General features: G+C 42.6%; 1 protein-coding gene across 2 annotated transcripts in view; it reads right to left on the bottom strand.

Annotated features, from left to right (window-relative positions):
* adcy8 (adenylate cyclase 8 (brain)) overlaps positions 1 to 25,004 on the bottom strand; it is a 73,328-nt gene that overhangs the window by 41,530 nt on the left and 6,794 nt on the right. For both annotated transcript variants that reach the window (XM_032564390.1, XM_032564389.1), the window contains exon 2: positions 6,967 to 7,116. In XM_032564390.1, the coding sequence (XP_032420281.1) occupies positions 6,967 to 7,116 (150 nt within the window). The remainder of the gene's footprint in view (positions 1 to 6,966; positions 7,117 to 25,004) is intronic.

Raw genomic sequence — 25,004 nt, forward strand, 5'->3', positions numbered from 1 at the left:
CAAACTTTCTTTGGTTCGTAAAAGCAAGAAATTGATCAATAAGTTTTAAAATAAACTAGAACAGTTGAAAAAGTCTTTTCTGTTTTGTCTTTGGCTAAAAACCACGAGCTAATTCTCCTGCTAGCACAAGGCTAGCTCTTTTGTTTTGGTTGGATTTACCCAGAATGCCCCGCGCTGTAGTCTCCGGTACGCTTGGCATTCACAGAGGCATTAAAACCGAACCAGAGTTCACTTTGAACCATGTTTGTAGGACCAGAGTTTGGTTAGCATTCACACCTGAACAAACGAACCGGACTTTCTAGAAAGACGGACTGGAGTCGGATCGAAGTGGACTGAACTGGGTGCTGGGACCAATCAACAATCTTCTTGGCTAAACAAGTTCAGGTCCAACTACTTTATGGACATCCAACCAAATCTGAGCTAGTATGTATAATTATGAATCTTTGTTGATTAGAAAGAAACATTTAATCAAACTGACGATTATGTGCCAATATACACAGAAAGCATCAGATTCAGGTGATTAATGGAGCAAGAAAAACTGACTGTCATATGTAAAGTAATAGATTTTACAAAATAAAATACTGAAATGTCAGCGCCTTTTATGCAGATATGAAAATGAATTTAAATGGACGAACAAATGAAAAGTCGAGTTCCAAGAAGCGTGTAGTCCAAACCCAGTAACTGTGAGCTGGTTCCTCTGCCCAGGCTGCTGCCTTCCCAGCAACCATCTGCTAAATTTATCTTGATAGTTTCTGCATATTTCTTCCTAACCGACCATCAAGTTAAGACAACGTCAAAAAACAAGCTTTGCTTTTGTCCTGACGCGACACAAAAACAAGAAACAGGACAGCATGGCAGACATGAAGCCTGTAAAAACAAATAAACGACATTAAGTGGCAGCCTGGGGCCGCAAGCAGCATCCTAAAAAAAGCCTCAAGGCCTGCAGAGAAAAAATAAAAAGCAGGAAAACAAGATTTGCTTTTATTGGTCTAAACAAGGCAGCGGCGCTGTGCAGATCCAGGAACAGATTTAGTGTGGGAGCATCTCTCAGGAGATCTGCATCAAATCCAAGCCACCGCTCTCCTAAAATACTCAATATATGTGAAATATAAAGATCCAAATGGGCCGGCTTCGCTTTTACAGCCAGAATGATTCCTTCCTTTAATATTCTGCTGCAGCGTTGGGACAGATTAGTCCCTAATAAACTGGTTTTATAACTCATCTCCAGACGCTGCTTCCATTTCAGAGCGCTTCTCTGCTTCTGTCACTTAAAAAAGAGAAATTTAGAAGAAGAAGAAGATGATCATCACATTTTCCCTGACTCTTAACACACGACATAAACTGAAGATATTTCTTATTCTGTCCAATCAGCTTTATTTCATTGAGTAGGAATTAGCCTGGAAGTAGGAATATTTTTTCAATCTAGAATAGTTTCTACTAGAGAAGAAACTCTGAGCTACTTTACTTCTCTCAACATCCAACAAACGAGTTTTTCACGACTTTCCTGAAATTTCTCAGGAAGCCTTCAAACTTCCTGGAACTTAATAAAGACACAGATATTAATAACTGTATTGGTGCCGATATTGAAAAAGATTCTAGATCAGTGACAATGTGACTGATCTATTCAGTCTAATTCTATGTTTTGTGGTCTGAGCTTTATTTTTATTTATATTTATTTAAATTAACTTTCTGAGGCATTTGAAAGGTTTGCTGCTGTTTATTTTCACATTTTTGACCAAAGTAGTCAGTTTTAATCATCTTCAGTTTCTTTATTATTATTTCTTTACTCCTAATTCCACCGACTGAACAAATTAAAGTTGTTTTTACACATTTGATCAGCTTGTGACGCTACTGGCGTATTTAATTGTGCTGTTCTTGTGCAGTTATCAAATAAATTTGTAATTCATTACATTTATGTCTGTGCTTAGTAAAAGAAACATTGTAAATTCATTTATATTTATAAGTCAGTCATAAGAAAGATTATTAGCAAATGAAATACATTAGTGTCAATCTCCCAAAGAGTGGATGTTTAACAGTAAGAAAGCAAAAGTCTCAGCCAGCTGGATGGTAAAGTTCACAGCAGGACAGTAGAAAACGTCTGAACGGGTCTGGATTGGTTGGGACGGGTGAAGCCTGAACCAAACCGGGTCATCACCGGGACAACGACCCCAAATCTACAACACAGGCTGAAAGAAAGGAGGAGTGGCAACGGTCCAGTCAAAGTCCAGACCTCAACCTGGCTGAGGAAGAGGGGAATGTATTTTATCGAGTGATGTCAAACAGAAAACAAGGTGGTTCCATAAACTGCAGGATGACTTACTTTTCCCATCATTAAAATATTATCCTGCATGTTGTCCATTCAGATTTATTTTAAATAATATTCTGTATTTTACTGGAAAATTTAACAAATCCAAAAAAGTTACAGAAACGACCTTAAAGAAAGAATTAATTCTCCTGTTGTTACCAAAAACAACATTTTCCTAATTTTATCCTTTAAACGAGTAATTCAGTTAAAAATCTGGATGCTGTAAAGACAAAGGCCTGAATGTTCAACCATCAGCGGAGGAGCAGGTGTGGAGCTGTTCCTGTTTTTGTTTCTGAGCTGAAAACAGTGAAGAATCCTCAGATGAAGGTTCAGACAGTCAGATATTCCAGCGGAGCGTTAATAACGCCTCGGCTGCTGAATCACAACCCAACGCCTCGGGGCCGGCCGAGCTTCACTGCAAGAAATGAGGATTTCACTGATTCCTCCTGAAGCCAACCCACCGGAGACGTTCAGCGCCGCCAGGTTTACCAAATATCTACATTATTATTCTGGTTTATCAGAACCGCCAACGTCTGGGTTAAAGGAAACAGTAACATTTATTTTCATTCCAGGCTAATGAAATGCAGACTCCAGACACAAATGAAAAGCTAACTAAACTTTAGAAGAATATTTTAAAAACTACATTATTTCACTTACAACATGGGAAAGATGTTGTGTTGTACAATGAATAATCTGCCAGTGGAACTAGAATGAATTATTGACTTAAAACAGGCTCTTATTTTTTTGCTGAAAAGTTTCTTGTAAGTCAGTTTTGTCTTATTTGAAGTATAAGAAGATATTTGATTAGAAATCAAAACTACTTGGTGAGTTTTTGTGTTTTTGCAGTGAAGATCTGGATCCTTTTTGATGAGAGTTTTGGTAAATTTGTAGGTTTCCACATGAAAACTGAGCGAGGTCCCGCTGAACCCGCTGCAGGAACGCTGCTGGGGTTTTTGCCAGTAGAGGACTGGACTTTCCCAGCTGGTCACTTCTTGCAGTGTGGAGCCTTAATGGCGTGTCTGCTCGAGTCGACGCTGAACTCGGTTTGGACAGCCGAGAGCCAGCGGACTCAGTGTCAGATTAGCTCAGATGATCATTAGCGCAGCTTGATTTTAGCTGAGGGATGAAGGCCTGCAGCAGATCTCTGACAGCACACATTTCCCTCTCGCTGTGCAGGAAGTGCAGCACAAAACATCCGGCACGTCTGCTGAGGATTCAAAGCAGAGAAATAAATGTTTCATATTAAAAACTTTAAGATCCTGAAGGTTATGTTGTCTCTTTATGTTGGACATATCTTCATAACAGTAGCTGCGTTTCCATTATAAATGAGAGAAATTTTTAAATTTTATTCTGCAAACACAATTCCGAAATTGTTGTTTCCATTAAATAAGAAATTGGATTAAAATCACACGTGAATAAGTTTGTTCACGCAGTAAATCATTAAAAATCATGGCAGTGACAGACGTAAACAGTTTATGAGATATATTCATATTTCAGTCATGGTGGCGCTCATCTGTCAGCCCATCAGAGGAGACGTTGGCGTCTTATTCAGGCGTTGGAGTGACAAGCCCCGCCTCCTTGGGAGCGTCTACGTATGCTGCGGTTTGGGGAAACTGTAGTTGGCCATTTTATTTTAGAGCTTTGGATTCAACATGTTGGAATGAAGCAACATTTTCTGAACTGAGATGCTGTGAGTTCTGAAAAATCAAAAACAAACCATCATCCCACCACTTCCTGTCGTCTTCTTTGACGTTTCCACCAGTAGTAACATCCGGCTGATGATCATGTGATTCGTTTGATGCAAAAAAAGTCTCTACTGCAGTTTTGCAAAATACATATTTTTTCATTAAGCAAATTTATTTCTGCTGTGTCTGGACATCGTGATTTGATTACACCAGTTACTCTTTTTCTCGTACTGGAAACCATCGATCAGGACTGAGCTCATTTGTTTCACCATTCAGCTTAAAATCTACAGATTTATTTCTTTTTTCTAACAATCCCTGAAAGACTGAAGGCTAAGCACAGAATGGCACAACCAAGAGTTAAAACTCACTAAGAATTATTTCTGGCATTTTTACTGAGCTACACATTAAAGTGAACACCGAACCTTTAACCTTTGACCTTTAAGAGTTCAGTTCACCGGTTTCCTTCTCAACAAAACAACCTGGCTCCTGCGTAACGTCAGTCTCATTGTGTTCGACTTTCATTTTGATTGAATTCAGATATTTTTTATTAATTAAGAAAGTGTGAAACTGTATTTTTTATAAGATATTGCTCTGACTCAGCAGAGGTTATATTGGTAGCTCCTGCGGTGAACCAGAGGTCTGAATATGGCTTTGCATAAACTTTGACTATGATGGAATAAATCATAGATATCGTCTCTGATCAAGTCTACGGCCCGGCGCTGCATTATTCACTCTCGGTGCGTTTTCCAGTCTCATTTAAATTTTATTTGCGTTTCTTATTTCTCTGGACCCGCTGAGTCCCTGGCACTTTAATTTACAGGTTTTTATTTCACACAGATGGAGGAGCTGTGCTGCTGCAGAATCTAAATCTATTTCTATAAACAAAAACAAATCATGGCAGCATTTACTCCAGCAGGTCGCTGACCTCCTGAACGCCTGGCTGCTGGGGGAGAGCAGCCTCAGACAGGCTGAGCTTTAAACCAGACTTTGAGTTTTAAACCAAACTTTGTTATTAAATGAGGGTGGAATGAAGATAATGATGATTATTATTATTATAAACAGGGATTATGTGCACAAGTTTAATTTATCGTGGCTTTAGGCTCAAATATAAATCTTATATCCTCACTAATATCTGCTTAAATGGTCGTTAAGTTGCATCAAAATAAAAATCAAAACCTGTTTGCTCTGAATAAAACTAAAACTGGGAATCCACAGCATGATGCTGCCACTGCTGTACCAGCCTGGTGCAGATCCAGTGAAAGACGACCAATCGGGTTCAGATCAGAGCTTTGGTTAGGCCATTCTCAGGTAAGTAAAATCCCACAGAATGATGCTGCCACCACCGTGCTTCACAAGCTAGGAAAAGTTTCTTTTCCGCTTTGAACTTTTACCTTTGACTCCTCAAAAAAAAAAAAAAGATAAAATCTACAATAAATTCAAATGCTTAAACGATATGTAGCAGGAGGAAGCTGGAGTCGAACCCACAACCTTTGAAATGGATGGATGGAGGTCTGTTGCCATAGCAACCTGTAAGCAGTAGCAGAAGTCAGCCTGCTCTCTTCATGGCAGCCCAGCTTATTGACTTCTGCTTCTCTCTCTCTTGTCTGCATTTTTTTATTAACCGTAAGTTTTCACTCTAAGCGTGACATGGAGATAAAAAGTAAAACTCCGCTGATAAAGTGAATGTGTAGCCATGACAGAGCTGACAGGAAGCTGATTCAGCAGATGATCCAGTAACGCCGCTGCGTTTCCTCCTCCTGCAGCTCAGTAATCTCCCACAGCGCCAGAAAAACAAAGAGGAGCTCAGTTAGTCCTCAGATCTGGCCTGAAAACACGCCGCTGGCAGTCAGGGATGCTGGGCTCTGATTGGTCCATGTGGAGGTGTTGTGCTGCAGGCGGCGCCCCGACTCATCACAGCCCGGCCTTCCAGGAAACATGAGGCCGCTAAAAGCTTTCTGCGCCGCCGCCTCACAGCCGCGGTGTAAACAAAGCTCACTATCAGCCGTGTGTGTGTTTGCTGATGTGACTCAGCCTGTTTGCGTGTGTGTGTGTGTGTGTGTGTGTTGTTATTGGTCAGATGCTAACTGTCCCTGACAGCTTCGTATCGATGATGCGTTCATGTTTTTCTCCTGGAAGTCTCTCCGTCCTGTCGCTGAAACACTCCATCCGCTTTGCTTCTTTTAACGCCCAAACCGAACCTCACACACAACAACAGGAAGTAGAAACATGTCCGGTAATACGGAGGCCAGTGTTTACCGTTTCTTCCAGTCAGACGGGGATAAATACAGTCCCATTAAAAACCATTTTGGAGGCACATCCAATCTTTGACACTTTGCTCTTCAGAAAGCGCCGCACTCCAGTAACGTGCAGTCAGGGGAGACAGGTGAGGCAGAACCTCACCTGTCATTATGGAAAAATAATATATAATGATAAAATAATTTATCTCGCTATTTTCACCCTGTGGTTTGTACTCTAAAGTGCCTATTTTTCATTTAGCTTAACTAATTATGATGATTTTTTCTTCAAAATCGCTGATTTTCGCATTTTCCCATTTAAATGATCGGAAGCGCAGCTGGGAGTTGAGCCTTCGAGGTGAGGCAGGCAGTTCTCTGGCCTCATGGCAGGGGGCGCTGATGATCCCAGACACTGAGACTCCATAACTGCAGAGTAAGAGACAGTAACAGCGAGCTAGCCATACAGTAAAGTAAAGTGCAGCGATATATTTATAGTTTTCTCCTCTTACCACATTCGATTAATAATTGAAAAATAAACATTAAGCTTAAAACCAAACTGCTGCAACAGACTGAATGTTCTGCTCTGTGTGGGAAAAGCTTTTCCCTGCAGGTTCCTCTGCTCTGCTCCTCTTCTCATTGGGAGTTTCAGTCCTTCATGCTGGTTCTGGTTCTGGTTCTGGATGTTCAGGACTGATTTATTTCATGTTTTCAGCATCGTGTCAGCAGGCCTCCACACACTGACCTGTCTCTGGTTCTCAGTCTCGAGTCTGAGACGAGCTTCGATGCAGCGCCGCGTCTCGAGGAAGGCCTGGCGCTGGGCCCGGTCGGACAGGTAGCTGATGAAGATCCCAGCGGTGTTCATGCACATGAAGAGCACGGCCTGCGCCGCCACCTGGAACACAGGAAGTCACGTTAAAAACGCTTCTGCAGTGTCATCATCCTACCGGACGGAGCGCCAAACACCAGGACTCGACTTTTAGAGCCACCCGTCCCATTCAGCCACTCATCGGCATTCAGCCACTCATCGGCATTCAGCCACTCATCGGCATTCAGCCACTCATCGGCATTCAGCCACTCATCGACATTCAGCCACTCATCGACATTCAGCCACTCATCGACATTCAGCCACTAGGCTCAGGTAATTCATTCATTTGTTTTAGCGCTCAGTGTTTCTGTTGCTGCTCTCTGATTGGCCATGTGGTCAGAGATATTAGCAGAGCAAGCAGAAAATAATCGACGCCATTTTTCAAATTCATATCAACAGCAGAGAAGCAACGCAGTCCTTGAAAGTGACCAGAGGATGTGAAGCTACGTTCACATAGCTGGGAAATCCGACCTGAATCCACATTTTCACAGCCATTCCAATCTGTTCGACCCAGAAAATCTGATTTGTTCCCCTTCCAGATGAATCGCTTTAGAGTTCGGTTAGGTTGTTTCGTAGCTGCTGAATCTTCTGTATTTATTCAGTAACAGAAAGAGCTAACAGAAAGTCCGTCAGACTTTCTGTTAGTGATGCAGAAGTGAAGCAGCTGTCAGAGACGCTGGACAGGACTCATCACTCTGACGTCCTGCTAACTGTCAGCTCTGGTTTTTACTTCACAACGACTCATCTGTCCGACTTCCTGCAGCCAAATCTGAATTATTCAGAGGCTCATGATGTGATTCTGTTCTGGGAGCAGGAGCAGAACCTCGGGCCGGTTCTGTGGCTCAACAGTTGGCTTCAGGTGGAGAGAGAGATTCCAGTTCTAGAACCAGGAATGCAGTTGTAGACCTGAACTTGTGTCCGTTTGGCAAACAGGTGACGATGAAACGCCAGCGGCCAGCCGAGCCGCGACCGGAACGCGGTCTGAAAGCAGATCCGACATCAGGAAGCAGCCGGAAGAACAAGCAGGTCACTGGTTAAATGAGCGTCCAACTAATGATGATTTATGATTTGTTTAATGTGTGTTAAGAGTTAAACCTTCTTGTTGACTGAGAGTAATGGAAATGAATCTAACAGCAGCAGAAATGGAACAATATGTCACTGAATCAAAGGATGTGAAATTTGTTTTCTTGTGTAAATAAATGAGATGTGACTGTCAGATTCCTCTGAAGGAAACGTGTCACATTTAAATAAAACACAGAGTGAGTCAGAAAAGCAAGGCCGCACGCCTGCCTGCTCTGAAACATGACGGAGGGCTTTTATCTGAGCGCTCAGTGAGGAGCAGCTTTTATCTGAGCGCTCAGTGAGGAGCAGCCTTCAGAGGGAGGCCAGATGATGCAACGGCGTGCAACAGGAGGGACTTCCTGCCTGCCGCAGCTTCACATGATGCAAACCTTGGAGCAGGTGAGCTGGAGCTTCAGTCACACACAGTGGTGCTCAGATGACCTGCAGCACCGAAACGCCCCACCCTGAGGAACAACTGTTCCTAGTCAGGGACGAGTCTGAACAGGTCCAGAGCATCTGCCCTCCGTTTGTTTCTGTTTCTATAGGAAGATTGTTTTTATTTTTCTACATGAAGCGCAGAAACCCAGGAGGAAACGTTTGGACCAATCACTGAGCTCACAGGGTTCTGATGGGGCTGCAAAACTGGACCCACAGATCTGTTATTTCTTTCTGCTCCAATGAGCTGAAATAGTTATTTAATGCCAGAAAAGTAAAAATAACTTTTATCAATTAGTGCAAAGCGAATTGAGTTGTGAATTGGGTGAGAACTGTGGTGGATGCTCCAACCACCAGCACCTTTAATTATTGTTTCATAGTTTACATTTTTAGTTACAGATAATATTATACATAAGATATTTTATTTAGACATATTTTCTAATAGCTGCACAATTTATTAATGTGTTTTCCAGACACAAAGTGCCATTTCATAACACAATCAAGGAACTATGTTACCTTCAGTTATAAAAATGCTATATAACAAATATGACTTAAAATAAATTTCACTATGTAATTTAATAATTAAAATAATTTAATTGAAATTGGGCCTCTGCCTCTTTAAAAGCTCCTGCTCTTTCTGAAGCTCCGCCTCCAGGAAGTCATCCAACATGGCTCCTCTATTAACCCTTATCGTTTTGTTAACTATTCTTTGACACTAAATCATTTTTTTTTTTCACTTTTGAACATCTTTTGTCCTCGTCTGTTTCGACTCACAAGCAAAGTGGGATCAAGTCGGTTAGATAAAACAAGCTACAACATCATAAACAAGTTATTGTCTGAGTTTAATCACCTTGAATATGAGAGGAGGATTTTATTTATTATATCAAAATCAATCTGCTAACGGTGAGATTCCAGCTGGGTGTTTCCTGCATGAGGCTGATTAGCCTGAATCAGATCAAAGTGATGTTGATCAAACAGGGTTTCGTTGCTCCCCTGCTGGCGCTCTGATTTTATTTTCTGTTTTTTTCCAGGAAGGAGAAAGTGCTTTTGGACTGGAGGCAGAATGGTGTCACAGCAGATAAAAACCTCAAAGAGACAGTTGTGTCCTCCACCGGAGAGCGAGCAGCTCTGCAGTCAAACCGCCGCACTAAGAGCACATTTGGAGTGGGAAAAATGGAGCATGAAGAGGGATTTTCTGATTTCTGCTGCTCTCAACAGCATGATGATGCTCCACGGAGCGCGGGTTGACATTTTATTACCGGCTTTTCCCGCAGCTGGTTGCAGCGCTGCACACAAATGTACCTGCTGGACACAAACATCCAGAAACACCGACTGAGACCCGATCAGCAGCACAGCGGTAAATATGAAAATACCAGATTAATAACAGAATCTGCTGTTTTCACTGCACAAACTAAACAAACTAGAAATCTTCAGTTCAAATCAGACACATTTCATATCGTCTGTTTTTAATTAATGACCTTCCATTAGTGTAATTAACCTTGTCGCTGTTACATATGACATCATTTCCTATTTAAATTTGAATATTTCAGTCCAGAGGTTATTGGTTGAACATCCTTGGATTCTGATTGGTCAGCCTGTAATTCTGAACATCTGATTGGTTCCACTTTGTTGCGTTTGTATCAGAAATTCCAGACTTTTGACTGACAAAGTCAAAAAATCCCATTATAATACATTTTTTACCCATCAGTTATTAAAAAGATCTAAATTATATATTTAATTGCATTTAATATTAATTTGGTTTAATTAATATTCAACAAGCTGAACAGAAAATATGTGTAACTTTTTCTCTGCATTGACAAAAAAAAACCCTGACTGTTGAAGATGAAGGAATCAGAAGTCGGTAAAACTCTGAAGGATTCCTGATCAGCAACAAATCACTTTACAGGGAGAAAACCCCAGAAATGAAAATATGTGGTTCAGCAGGAGTTCTCAGCTTTCACCAACTCAAATTTAAGGATTTTTAAGACCTTTTTAAGACCATTATGAATTAAATTTAAGACTTATATGACAACAGAAATGTACAAAAGGAAACTGCATATTTTATAAAGTAGTAGAGCTAAGATATGGGTTGGTAACAGAAGTGAGCCAACTGTTGATAAATTTGCAATTACAAAAAGCTAGCTAGCTAGCGATGGTATATTAGCAGCTAATTAGGGGTAGCCTCGATCAAACAGAACGAAGATGTCTGAGTGCGACTGAAATGTTAGCCTGACAGAAAAGTCCATCAAAAAAAATAAACTAAATGAGACTAAAAAGTCACAACAAAACTTAAAACATATTTAAGGCCAACTTACATTTTAATGGATTTAAAACACTTTCAGGTTCTACGTTTCTACGTTTAGATACACGAATTTAAGACTTTTTAAAAATGTTTGTATATTTTTTCATTTAAACTCTATTTGGTGTTTTTTATGCTTATTCCCTTGTTTTCTATCATTTCGGTGTTGATATATATGTAGTTACTTAATAATGTTACAGAAACTGAGTTATTCATGATTTGCATATAGATTCTATATCCATCAAAATAAAAAAACAATCAGTTGTGTTTTAACTTTGAAAATGACGTCACCAAACAAACATAAGCCGTTATATTCTGTGGCGCAGTGTGCCGCTACGCCAGCCTGGTTTGAATTGAAAGCAGCAGCATAATAATTACTATTATTAACCCTTGCTAATTATTTTCCATGCAGCTGTTGACAAGCCTCTTCCTGGCTTAGCGCCTTTAATGAGGCCTTGTTAAAAACATTCACATCACTGGCATTTCCCCTAATGAGCGCACCGGCGGTCTCCATGCTGATGCCCTTTATGGCCAACCGCCGCTGATCTTTTCCAAAACATCACGGATGCCGCCACAGCTGCCGCAGCTTAGAGGCTTTTCATTTCTGTCGCCGTGGGAGGAGAGCAGGCCTTCAGGGGGGGAGGAGGGCCTCAGAAATTAAATCAGCGCTGACGGCGTCCCGGGAGTCACAACGACACAGTGGCACACCGTAATGCAGCGCTCCAGGCCTCAGGGGAAAATGGCCGCCTGCGAAAGGAAAATCCAGGAGGAGCAACTTCATCCTCCATGGCTGCATGCAGACGCAGCTGCAGCAGCTGCAGCAGCTTTGCACTGGACACACACAGACAGAAAGCCTCTCAGAGCAATGGTTACACTTCTTCTTCGTTGGTTTCCACATTCGTAGTTCCTGAGGTTTAAACTCCCGTTAAGGCAACAGAGAGTGGGAGTGACTGGAGTTTCCACATAAGGTAGCACAATATTGCCCCTCCCACACCTGTTGCTGCTGCAGCACTACTCTGTCAGTTGCAGGAAAGTTTTAAAGTTTTCCTGTTTGGGAAAAAGCAGCTGTGGTTTGGAAATGAAAGGAGATCCACCATCACTCTTAAAGTGTAGCTAACTGAGTGAGAAGGTTTTCTACCTGAACCGACGTGTGACGTCAACGGTAACAGGAAAATTCAGCTGCACTACCTGCTTTCAACCCAGAGGGGGCAGCCCTGAGACAATTTTGGGACAAAGTATTAACGTAAACAACTTTACATGAAAATGTTACAATTTGCTTAGAAACATAAAGATAGAACCCTTAAGGACCAATTTAAATTTTATATGCAGAAAAACAGTTGATTTGGGGTTTAGTTAGTTTTAAAACTAGGATTTAAAGTGGTTAGCACTGGTGCCTGGTGGAAACCAAGTAAATCTACCACTTTGAGACTTCTTGACAAATAAGATGTTTTTTCATGTAAACTTCTGACTTTTACTGTCAGAGAACGTGCATCCATTAATCGTCTAAACCCGCTCATCCCTGCAGCTCTAAACTGATTGTTGAACATGGGAGGAAGTTGGAGTACCAGGAGAGAACCAATGCATGAACAGGGAGAACAGAAAGACCCCAGGCTGGGATTTGAACCCAGGACCTTCCAGCTACAAGACAACAGAGCTACCAACATCCGACTCTCAGAAAAACTTTGCGGTAATTTAGTAAATTTATGCCTTTAATCATGAAAAATTATTATTTTTCTTGCATATTTTCAACTTTTGACATCAGAGAATATCCAATGTTTTTCTCGAAAATATGAGAAATTGATCCATAAATTTCCTCACGTTCAGATTATTTGTTATTGTGTCATGTTGTAGTGAAGATTTAAAGGTGTAAAGTCACACCTGCAGGATAATGAGATCAAAAATCAGAGATCAGCCGCTGGGTGTGTAAATATTTAATCTCTATCAGTGACCCTCCTGCTCGGCGGCTGTTCTCATGTTTTATAGATGAACTCCGGAGGAAGAGCTGCGGTTAGAGTCTGATTACAGCTCTATAGAAATGTGAGGCCGAGAGGAGCAGGAAGCCTCTGCGCTGCCAAACGGAGGATTTGTTCTGCGGCTCGGAGCAGCAGAGGACCGTGACTGATTAACTGGACCTCAGCGCCGCCATCGGACCGGGCCGCTGCTTAACCCCAACATGACGACAGTAACTCATCGCCGGGATGTTTGCAGACACTCTGTGCAGCAGCTGAAGCTCATCGAGTTGTTTGCTGTCTTCACTTTTTACTTGTTGGTTTTTGTTTTCCATCCCGACCCGGTCCGCCTCTGAACGGGTCCAGTGACATACGGAACCAGCGAGCTGCTGCCAGGACGAGCTTTACACAGCATCGGGTTTCAGTAATTAGCAGCGTTAAAACAAAATGTTCCAGCAGCCAGAAACACACAGAGCATCAGATCCAATTCCTGCTATCGGCCCGATTAACGCTCGTTAGTCTCACATCCCGTCCTTAGCAAAAAAAAAAAAAAGAACTTTAATTAGTGAGCAGAAAACGTGACAAACATTCAAGAATCTGCTTTAAAACATAATCCTGCAGTCCGCTGACAAAGTATTGAAACCCTGTAAACGTTTTACATATTATTGAAGAGAGCGCTGCATTAGAATAATGAAGGGATTTAACGGATCTAAATAAGTTTTTTTCCCTGTGATGTTCATTCTACTAATTAAATTCAACCGCAATCAGACTTCAGGGTGGACAGTTTGCGGCCCAAAGCGGCGCGCAGAAGAAGAGCGTTGAGTGCAGCGTCAGGAGGAAAACCTGTTTGGATGTGGAGTCAAAGCTGAGAGGATGAGATGCGTTCACTGACTCAGACTGCTTTCATCATTTCCTGCCTTTTTTACAGTCAGATTTACCGTCTGGCTTCTGCTGGTGCATTATGACGTATGTCTCAAGTCAATGATGTAAAAGTCGGATAAATCGCAACATGACAGGATATTATTTAGTTCTACATGGGAAGTGGGACAGATCAGACTTTTTCAGAGTGAAAAGGTCAGAATTAGACCAGTTAGGTGGATATTCATCACTTATGGGTTGGATTTAACTTCTCTGTGAATGTGGAACCTGATTTTTTCAGTATTATTTCATTTTAAATCGCTGGTACTGATCAGCGCTTTTTACCGTATTAACCAGAAACCATTTCAGCGCCGTCAGCAGAAACCGAACCAGAACAGAAATCTGTTTGCTACAGTAATCTGTTCAGAGGAAGAGGAGCGGCGTTCCGACACACGGAGCCACTTGGCAGGAGAACCGTCGACACTTTTCTCCTCCAGTCTGACAGTTTTCTGTGCGGCGCTGCCAGGACGGCCGCCTGGCTGCGGCTGCATGTGTGAATTGGATTTTCAGTGAAGCAGCAGCAGGTGGGGGAGGGGGGGGGCGGGTGCTGCAGCTTCAGATCGCTGTCCATCAGAGGTGAGATGTTCACCAATATGTTCCCAATGTGTTGTCAGGAGCAACGCGGTGATTAGCAGGTCGGCGCGGTGTGATGATGACTGCTGCAGATTAGATCAGATCTCATAAATCAGATTTACAGAACGTGAACGCAGCACAGCGACTCGTGAACAACACGCCTCGCTCATTTCAGCTCCGCGTCCCGGTCCAAAACATCACAGTAAAGAAATCACACAAATACCGCACCAACAGCAAACATTATATTCAGCACAAAACATTCATCATGGCGCCTCAATGGTCCTAATTTAATAAAAACATTCAGTTTTACTTCCACAGAATCCCACTTATTATTCTTAAAAATGTAATTAAAGACCTCTCAGCTAATCAGAAGATGAAATGTTTTAAATGGGTCAGTTTCTTTATTTTACTGTTTTCAACTGGAAAATAACAGGAAGCTCCAACTAACTGGATCCAGTTCCAGTTAGTGAATCAGGTGAATCACATCCAGCACCTACAGACATTTATAAAAGAACTGGTCTCCTGAAACCCAGCAGAACACCTTAGCGGCAAATTAAAGTTGGCGTTCCCGCCCAACATCAGTGTTGAACCTCACAGATGTTCCCATTAACACGTGCTGACCTTGTGGACAGTTTGCAGAACGCGGGCTAACTGAGTAAATATCTCAGAACCTCTGCTGATGCAGTGAACATGTTGGTTCTGTTTTATTGTTAGTAACTGCTCAGTATTCAGCTCAGTCTGTGCAAAAACACAAAATCTGACCAAGTATTTCTAGTTTCGAGTGAAAATATCTTGAAATAAGACAAAACTAACTTGCAAGCAACTTTTCATCAAGATATGGGAGCTTGTTTTAGTAAATAATTTCTTAATGCTAGTTACAGAGCCAGACTATTTTTCTTATAAAACATATTGAACCAATATTCAAGAATTATAACTTTAAAGACTTCTATATCTTACTAAGAAGTTACTTGTGAGTTAGTTTTGTCCTATTTTAGCCCAACACTAATCCTAGGTGTACTAAGATGTAAGTATGAGAAACTAGACCAAAATTCTTGGTAAGATTTAGTTTTTTAAGTGCAGCTCAGCCTGAATGCTCTCCTGTAAATGTTACAACGTTGTTATAACATCGTTTTATTCCCGCAGAAAGCAGGAATAAAAGAGGAAAGGTGAAGTTTGTTTAGCTCTGTGGGTGTGGCTGTAAAAACACGTTTGATTCCTCACGGCGGAGGCGAGCGCAGCCCGAATTTACAGGCTGCAGTGAACGCGCCATCCTGCCCCGCTGCAGTAAATCAGCTGCAGCCAGCTGATGCATGGACTCCGCTCCGGTAATCCTTCCTTCACGCAGGCTGCGCTGCTCCACCCCGAGAAAGTATCATTTACGTCAGCGAGGAAGTATTTATCTGCAGAATGCTTTCAGGGAAACAAAAGAGGCAACATCCAGTTTTACAAATGAGGCGCGACGCAGAGAGAAGTTAACATCCAGGAGAACAGGAGAAACGTTCACCACAGCAACACGAGAATCCGTCCCAACACAACAGAAGAAAACAAGAAAAGGTGAAAACGTCAGTGAAGCTTCTTCCTGTGAAAACAGGCGTCAAATGTTTGTGCAGCAAAAAATGTATTTTGTGCTGCGATAATTCTAAAGATATTAACAAATGTTTCCAGAGGTCATCAGAGGTCAACCTGCCACTTCACATTTACAATTTTAAACAAAATATGGTGTCAGTCAGCTGTCCTACATTTGTGCAACAAAAGTTTTTACTTGTGCCATTATATGTTGTAACCAGATATAACCGGAGATCCGCCTGCATTTATATTCACTAAATACAACAAAACTGGTGAAAATTTATTGTGCTGGTTTGTAAGATAAACTTTAGCAGTACAGTTGATTGACATCCAATCAACATCCAAAACTTACAAATCCAAAAAAAAAAAAAAAAAATTAAGCTGAACTTTTAACAGTACAAAGTACATAAGCAGTAAAAGGTCTTCAAAATGGTCACTCAGAACAGAGTAAAGTTAGAGCCCTTTAAATACAGTCTGCATCACATACCATGACACTTTCATTGCACCTTGTCCGAACGTGTTGGTATCCAGGCAGATTTTACGTGGTCCTTTAAGGAAAAATTGTTCTGCAAAAACTCTGAAGGAAACGTCCATATAAAACAAACTGCTAGACCCTGAAGACAAATTTGTTTTTTTTTTTTATTAAGTGGGAGAGACTAGTTGACCTTTGATGACCTCTAAACATATCTGGAAACATTTATTAGTATCTTCAAAGTAATAGCAGCGCAAACATTTGAAATGTTTGACACCATATTTGTTTAAGTCAGATCTCTACAGAACCTCTGACCTTTCTGCTGTTTCTGGTCAAAAATTAAATTCTCTGTTAGTGGAAAATGACTCTCAGCATTCTGCTCCCAATAAAACACACACACACACACTGCCCCCCCCACACACACACACGCCCACACACACACACACACTCTACAAGTGTTTCCATTTCAGTTTTTTACCAAACACATCTATTTCGATCCGGTTGAAAAATCAACTGATCTTAGCACAAATTTTTTTCCCAAAGACTTTTTTCTAAATTGCCGTGTTTCCAATAATCAAGATCATTTTCATAATTTCAATTTGCATAGTTACATGGGTAATGGAAAGGCAGCTACCATGGAGAATCCATTGTGATAGATTATAGAAGATGGAGGGAAACCCGGTTGTATAATTCGAGGATCAAGTTTTTGAAGCTACTGAAAGGTTTGATGATATCAATCAAGCTTCTGCAGTGACATAAATGAAACCTTTAAAGTTTCTGGAATCGGTCAGTGTTTGCCTGTTGTTGCATAATTAGAGGGCGGACAGACACTTTCTGCAGACAGTTTTATCCTGAGCAGGCTGTTCGCTAGTCTGAATCTCATAATTTAGACACTGACACAAAACAGAGCCACAACTAAACGTTCCTTAATGCAGGATCTGCAGTTAACCATGAAGCTTCACATCTTCACCTACAAACTGCAGATCTGAAACTGTTTCTGTGCCTCTTCTCTCCATCCCTTTGTATGTTTCCTTTACTTCCTGATTTGCTGGTTTGATCAATAACATTCAATAACATTCAGCGGAAAGCCGAGCCGATCTGCAGGGAAAACAGGAAACCAGGCAGTGATGCTCTGCAGAAACCCCCCAGCTGCCTCTCCGGCTGGTTCCAATACTGGGACACCAAGCTGCTGCAAATACCAGTTACCTTTTCAAATGGAAATAATTCATAACCATTCTTTAACTATGAAGGGAAATGTGTTCAGCTAGTCACCTCAGGTCATCGGGTCACTTCTGATGGAGTGGTTGGATGTGAGCAGACGTCCACTGGTCCTCACTGTGACGTTTTCCAGAGCTGATGGTTTTGCTGCTGCCGCGATGCGATCACATGTGACAGATAGTCGTTGCTGTGCAACAGCAGGGTGCCAGCCTGCGCTCAGCCCCAGGACAGCCTGCTGTGAGCGTGGTCATGTCACTGCCATGCAACAAAACGCTGCGGTTCAGCGCCGAGCGCCGCCGAATCTGCTCACCGAGTCAGGACTTCATCTGATCTGTTTTCTGTCCTGTTCTGACTGCAAAGCTGCTACAAGTAGCGTTGATCTGTTGATCTGCGAACATTTATTTGGGCTTGTTGGAACTTCTGTAGTTTTTTTAAATGAACAACAGATCGTATTTTAGTTGAAACAACGTAGCTCTGAATAAATCTGGTTCTCCTCATTCTCAGCTTAATCTGATGGACTAGGCGCCTCTGATTTTCAGCCGGCTGTGCCAAACACAAACACAATTCTCTTATTTCTCTGTATACCTGCTGTTGTTTTGCACTATTTTAAACAGATAACCGCGATCCAACATTAATCTAGTTAAACGGTGACCTGAGCTGCTGGCCGTCGGCCCGGCTGTCTGGATAGATTACTGCTTGGAGGTAATCCCGTCTGAAAATCGTTCTTAGTGTGAAGAGTGAGCTGGAAATCGCCGCCACTCTGAGCTTAAAAGCTCTCAATATGTTCTCAGGTTTAACCAGGGCAAATGTTGCACATCAGACTCATATTTCACACAGTATTTGGGGATAAATGGAGAGGGAAGTCGTGTCCGGAGGAACGGATGGCCTCATGTTTGTCAGACAATACTTTAGTGAATAAAAGGGGATTTTAAAGCTTAATAAACATCATCCAGAGCTGCAAATCCAGGTTACCTTGTGAATATACTAGTTTATAATCATGGATAAATCATTAATTTAGATGACAATGGGGAAATAAAAAAGTAAAAGTTGTATTACTGAACATCTCCGTCCCTAAAGAGAAAGAAATCTAAGATGGCCCCTTAAATTCATGCATAACTAACAACAACAGGTTTTATTTGAGAAACATTTATTTCAGATGTAAAAACAATACAGTAAAAATATTGTAAGCTGTTTAATGTTCATAAATAACTACAAAATATTCTCACACCGACGTCGCCATGCTGTTTACACTGCAATGCAACCTGGGTAGATGACGTATGCTAGGTGGTACAATGCTAGCTCCGTCCAGCCAGCACAGTAAGTTCTGCATCGTTCAGCCGCTTCGATTTGAACCAGAACAGGTTGAAATGACGAAGGAAAATGAAGATGAAGAGAACCAAACGGATGAAGAGGAGCGACTCAGCTGAAGAAGACGGTATTTGTGCTGCTGTTACCTGGAAATGCTAACCTGGAGAGCATGTGCTGCAGAAAGCTCCAGTTTCTAACCAAAGCTGTTTACTGTTAGCATCAAGATCAAAACATTTACTCAGATATACCAGGATGGAGACTCTAACTTTACGCACCCATCTATTATCTTTCAGTTTGGCTTTTTGTGTTAGTTCCTGCTACTGGTTGTAGCTTTAGCTTATGGTGTTAGCTTCTGCAAATAGTATTAGCGCCTGCTCTCAGCGTTAGCTTCTGCTACTGGTGTTAGCTTATGCTAATGGTGCTAGCTCTAGCTACTATGGAGTCTGTTATAACCTGCCCGCATCATCAGGCTCACTGTGCAGGTGAAAACATGATGATAGTGGAGATACACAATACTGAAGTGATTTTGAGTTTTGTGAATTTGTTACATTTGGATTCTCTGGTTTTCTGCGCTGCTAAAAATAAAAACACTGCAACCCTTCTGCAGACAGAGGAACTGTTTGCAGGCTTGGTCCCTGTGAGCAGACCAAGCCACAGGGAGTCTAACTTGGTCTGCTCACCAACACATGATGCTGAACATGGTCAGCAAAGTCATAAACCACCCATGTGTCATCCTCAATCTGTTTCTGCTCGTTAGCCGGCTTGTTGACCTTTGCAGAGCAGCCAGGTGAGGTTCACAGGTCCAACACCGTCAGCTAGCAATGAGCTGGAGCTAATCGATGCGCCTCGTCCTTCAGCCAGAGCCAGTCACTTCTAACGCCTGATTCATCCTGTGGGGGAAACATGCAATCAGCTGTTTCTGGACATTTTATGTCCATTGAATGATGGACGTGTGTCAACTGAACAATGAAAGTAAAAAAAAAGGTCAAAACAACAAGCAGCCCAATCACGACCTAAAAACCTCAACTCTATTAATCCCAAGGGGAAACTCAGTTGTAGCCTACCAGTCCACACATTCACTTCTAACAAAAATGATTGATTAATTAAACATAAACAAAGCATAAGCACCAAACACAGGAAACAACTTAAAAACAAAACAAAAGACGCTCACCATAAATGGAGCATTAAAATTTGCTGCAGTCCTGAATGCGTCATGAAAGCGTTGAAGTGCTGACGCTCTGCCTGCATCAGGTGCATCAGGGGAAAAACTTAAACTAGTTTACCCAATTCATGTCCAGAAGCTCTTATTGGAGAATGTATTTGTGTCCTGCTCACCGGCAGAGACACAATGAGCTGTAATTAGGTTCTGTCAGCAGTTCAGTTCAGAGAGGAAGACGTCATGGCTTTCATTGAGATGAATGTGTTTCTGGCCGGCTGATAATAGACAAAGAGGACTGCTGAGTCAACATTCAGGAAGAAAATGAGAATGACTTCCAGGTAACTTTCTTTGGAGGTCGGTCGACGGCACTGGAGGGAAGCTGGAGCGTTTAAATTCACATTCAAGTTCCAACAAAAGCTCTGAAAGGAAGAACAAGGTAAGAACGTCCTCTTGATTCCCTCCGGCTTCAGGACTGACGGCGGTGCAGAGAGGTGATTTATCTGGTCCATACGCTCCTCTGGCACTCACAGTCCACAAAAAGCTTTAAGAGCCCAGAAGAGAGGAGGAAATGAGGTGCTGCGAGGGCTCCTGTTCATCACCTTTACAGCCCGGCCGCTGGGCCGTAAATCCTCCAGACAGACCATTTCGTTTGGTCTCAGAGGTCAAGGTCGCGGGAACAGACCAGGTGACCAACGGTGAGTCTAACGCCTCGGTGCAGTTCAGCAGAACACATTGGAACATCATTTGGTCGGTTTGTAGAGAGTAAAGAAAGCTGCCGGTGCCTCCATCACACCAAATGTTCCTAATATATAAATCTAACTCGTGGTGATTAAAGTTTTAAATCAATTAATTGCAGTCTGTCATTTATAATCACATTTAATTGAAAACCAAACAAAATAAGCAGCATTCTAAATTTAAAACCCGTTTTTGCTGCTGACTTACTCAGCAAATAGACATAAGAGCTAAAAACAAAAATATTTACAGTTTTTAATCTGTTATTTAGGTCATTAAACCAGATTGGTCTATAGTCTTAATCTAGTCATTCAGCTTTTCAGAGTTTCATGGAGCTTCTTTAAAAATGTGGACTGCAGACATTAGCGTTAGCTGCTACATGTTTAGCACTGAGATGCTACTTTAGGCTAACATAGCTTCTCTGATAGGCTAAATGCTTTTAGCACAACTTCAACACAACAAAAGTCTTTTCCAATCAGATTGTTTAGAAACAGAAATTAAACCTCCTATGAGCTGAAACAGTTTAGTCATCTATCACTGCTGTTAGCAGCCATAGCTTATGTGTTCATGAGCGTACCAGAAACACAACACAAAGGTTTCCACTTTCAAACCAAAATGTAAATAACTGCATTAAAATATATGTAATTAATTAATCACAACTAATAAGTCACATATCTGGTCCTAATTATAACTTATTTAAACTGAATTTATTGTCGTTAAGAATGAATGTTGACGTTGGACTCTATCTGGTCCACCATGCAGGCCGGAAACAGATCTTCTGGGTTTACATACAGTAATCCAGTTTCTATCAGGCACTCAGGACAGCTGCTGCAGAGCGACTGGAGCTCTCACATGTTGTTGAAAGAGTCACCAATAACAGAAAAACGGCTCCAGGTTTGGCAGCAGTAACAAAGTCGACAGAGTGGCATCACGAACCTGAATGTTTTAGTAGTAAAGTAAAGATTGGTCGCCACTGGTGTTAATGAGTCAACACATGAATAAATCATCAAAAGAAGCTTCACCAAGCACACAATCAACCAATCGACCTTTGACCTGTAGACCCAGAGAGGAATCAGGCTGTAGAGCAGGAATGGTCTGAACGCTCCAAATTTCTGAAACTTCTTCTACTAAGTAAATGCAGCAGAATTAAAAGTTTGCCTTAACTTTGAGGATGGCAGGAACACAGCATAAGATCGGCGCGTACCAACATGAGGTTCTGGCACAACAGTTTGCAGCGTTTTAATGCCAGATTGTCCTCCACAGTTGCTGCGCCAACAAAGCCCACCAGCCGGCTGCTTTCCCCTCCAGCTGGACTTCTCCGTATCTCCGCTGAAAGCCCCGCCGATGCAGGCGTCACTCTTACATAATCAGCAAATGATCTGGAAGAAGCTTTAAGTTATTTCTCAGCTCAACAACTCACCCTGTTCTCACTGAAATCTTCTGGAGAAGCTGGGGAGTAATTTCACCAGGTATAAAAAGTGTTTACTTCCTGATGTCATTTCCTGTCTTCACCCATGAGATATGTATGAAGACGATGGACGAATGAAGCTTTCAGACTCTGGTAATTCTTGAAGTCTGGGAGGTCGCGGGCAGAAAAAGCACAGAAAGCTCCGTCTCTGAGATGTCATTAAATATTAAGAGCGACTGAGTGCCGTGTCTGGTAACAGTGAGATTGTCTGAGATCAACCGCATGAAACGGGTGAGGTGGAGGAGGCGGAGGGTGAGAGAGAGGTGAGAAGGACGGAGCTGGAGCTTCTTCCCTCCCAGGGGAGCCGCTTTCATCGGGCCGAGGCAGCGAGCCGCCGGGCCGGCCGGCCGATCACCGATGAAGCGTTGCCACGCAGGGAAGAGAGTTTCAACATAAACGCAACCGAGCGAAACGTTGCCTGGACAGGCAACGGCTCCGTAAAGGTCAATCTGACTCCAGTGAGCAGAAACTGTCAAGATCCACATGGCTGCCGAGTTCCTGAGCGGTACCGAACGGTTAGGGAAGCAGAAACTGAGCAGCAGCTGAGGGACGACCACTAAGAGGTCCAAAACACCAAACAGACCAGAACCAAACAGACCAGAACCAAACGGACCAGAACCAAACGGACCAGAACCAAACAGAACAGAACCAAACAGACCAGAACCAAACGGACCAGAACCAAACAAGCAACACCCAAATGGGTCTGGACTCAATGGTGGTCAACATGAGTAACATTAGCGGCTCATTAATTCAGATTTCCAGAAACTGGACCAGAAAACCCGTGAATGTTGAAAAACTCACTTCAACAAACTCCTGAAACCGAACCAGAGTTCACTTTAACTGAACAGGGACCGAGGTAAGTAGGAGGACCAAGACTGGGTTTTTTGGTTCGAATACACATTCACACCTCACCCAACCGAACCAGACTTCCCAGACAAATGGACCGGAGTTGGATTAAAGTGGACTGAACAGGGCTGGTGCGAATGCAGCCTAAGAAAACTTTTATGCTGAACTCCTGTTGTATTTTGATGAGGCATTAAAAAGAGTTACAAAAACCATTTCAACCTTATGAAAGCTGAGGTGATGTGAAACATTTTCTCTGCTAGTTTGGTCTGGAGCCAAGATGAAACACACAAAGGAACCACAGCAACACATCGTCTCCATGCGGAGATAAAACAGACGGAGCTGTGAGAACTTTTACATTTAGAGTAAATAATTCATTTCCCATCTTCAAACGAGGCTTCCTTGATCAGCTGTGGTTGTTGGTGCAAACAGCTTCAGGAGGAAATCTCTGAAGACGTGAGCCGTGCCGAAATGTGACGCCTGTTCAAAGCAAACGTCACTGAACAGACGTTAAAAAAACCCGTTTGATTGGCTGCAAGAGGCGAACAGGAAGCTGTTAGAATGCTAAAATCTACAACACCCTCCTCTCCTGAGGGCTTGCTGAAGGCAACAAGATTGAAAACACACACACACGCCCACACACACACACGCGTGTTGTCTCCGTGTCAAATCCACACTTGGCTTTTTTGTGTTATTTTCCCGCCTCTATCTCCTCAGTGCAGCCGGCGCTCCGGTAAGCCCGGTTTGACCTTGAAAGAGGAAACGAGAAGTACAGCTAATCAATGCGCACACAGCTCAGGGTGTGTGTGAGGAGAATACACACTGTTACTAGCGCCTTCATGATGCTAACGCCGTATTAGCATTCACACCGGCTCCTCTTACTGACCAGAACAACCTCATCGCTGTCTAACAGCAGAGAGGAGAACCAGCAAACGAGAAGCAAGGAGGAGAGAGCAGGCAGTATTAACAAGGGATGCGGCTCTCTGCACAGGGCGGCATTTTGCCAGGGAGCGGCAGGAGAACAGACTGTCAGTTCCAGAAACCACACAACAAAAAAGCTTCATGAAAGCACATGCAGTCAGTGAGACCCCACTGGACCAGCAAAGAGTAAAAGAACTCCTGATTTTTGGAAAAATATATTCTTAAGATGTTTTCACACCTGATAGTCGGGTAGACTCTGTTTGATTTGAAACCAAACTTCGTCATCTGCTCCATCTGCAGCTGCTGTGGTTCTCCTTCTCTCTGCTCTGAATCAAGCCAACCAAACCCTTTGAGCAACCTGTTCCCCTCCTGGCCTGTGGGGGCGCTGCACCAAGGAAAAGACACAAAACCTCTGAAGAAGACTCTGAGTGCAACTTCCTTCTTCATGAATGTAGTGGCGTCAGATTTTAGCGATTGTAGGACTTGTCTTTTGTCTGTAGTAAAAGACGAGTCATTTCTCCTGCTAGCGCTACGCTTGTTTACCCAGAATGCCCTGCGCAGTAGTCCACTTCCTGCTTTTGTAGTGGTCTCTGATCCGCTTGGTGTTCACATATGCTTTCAAACCGAACCAGAGTTCACTTTAACTGAACCCAGAGGGGGTTTAGTAGGCGTACCAGAGTTTGCTTTTGATCCAAGGCAAACGAACAGCATAAAGTAGCACAATGTCTGATGCATCCCTGTTTCTGAGATCTGAAACAATAACATGTGAGTCTGTCCTCTCAACCCTCTGCAGTCCTGGCTGCAAAACCTTCATCCTGTCCTTCAGCAAACACAGTTAATGAGAGCAGATTAACTCTCTTTGAGTCCGGGATGTTTCAGTCTTCCTGACTCCAGGCGTTCAGCCTGAGCCGTCCTAATCCCACCGCCGCCGCTGCATCTGCAGCCACACCTGTCCCACTGCAGCCGCACCTGTCCCACTGCAGCCACACCTG

The sequence above is a fragment of the Xiphophorus hellerii genome, chromosome 6, assembly GCF_003331165.1.
Source record: "Xiphophorus hellerii strain 12219 chromosome 6, Xiphophorus_hellerii-4.1, whole genome shotgun sequence".
Lineage (NCBI taxonomy): Eukaryota > Metazoa > Chordata > Actinopteri > Cyprinodontiformes > Poeciliidae > Xiphophorus > Xiphophorus hellerii.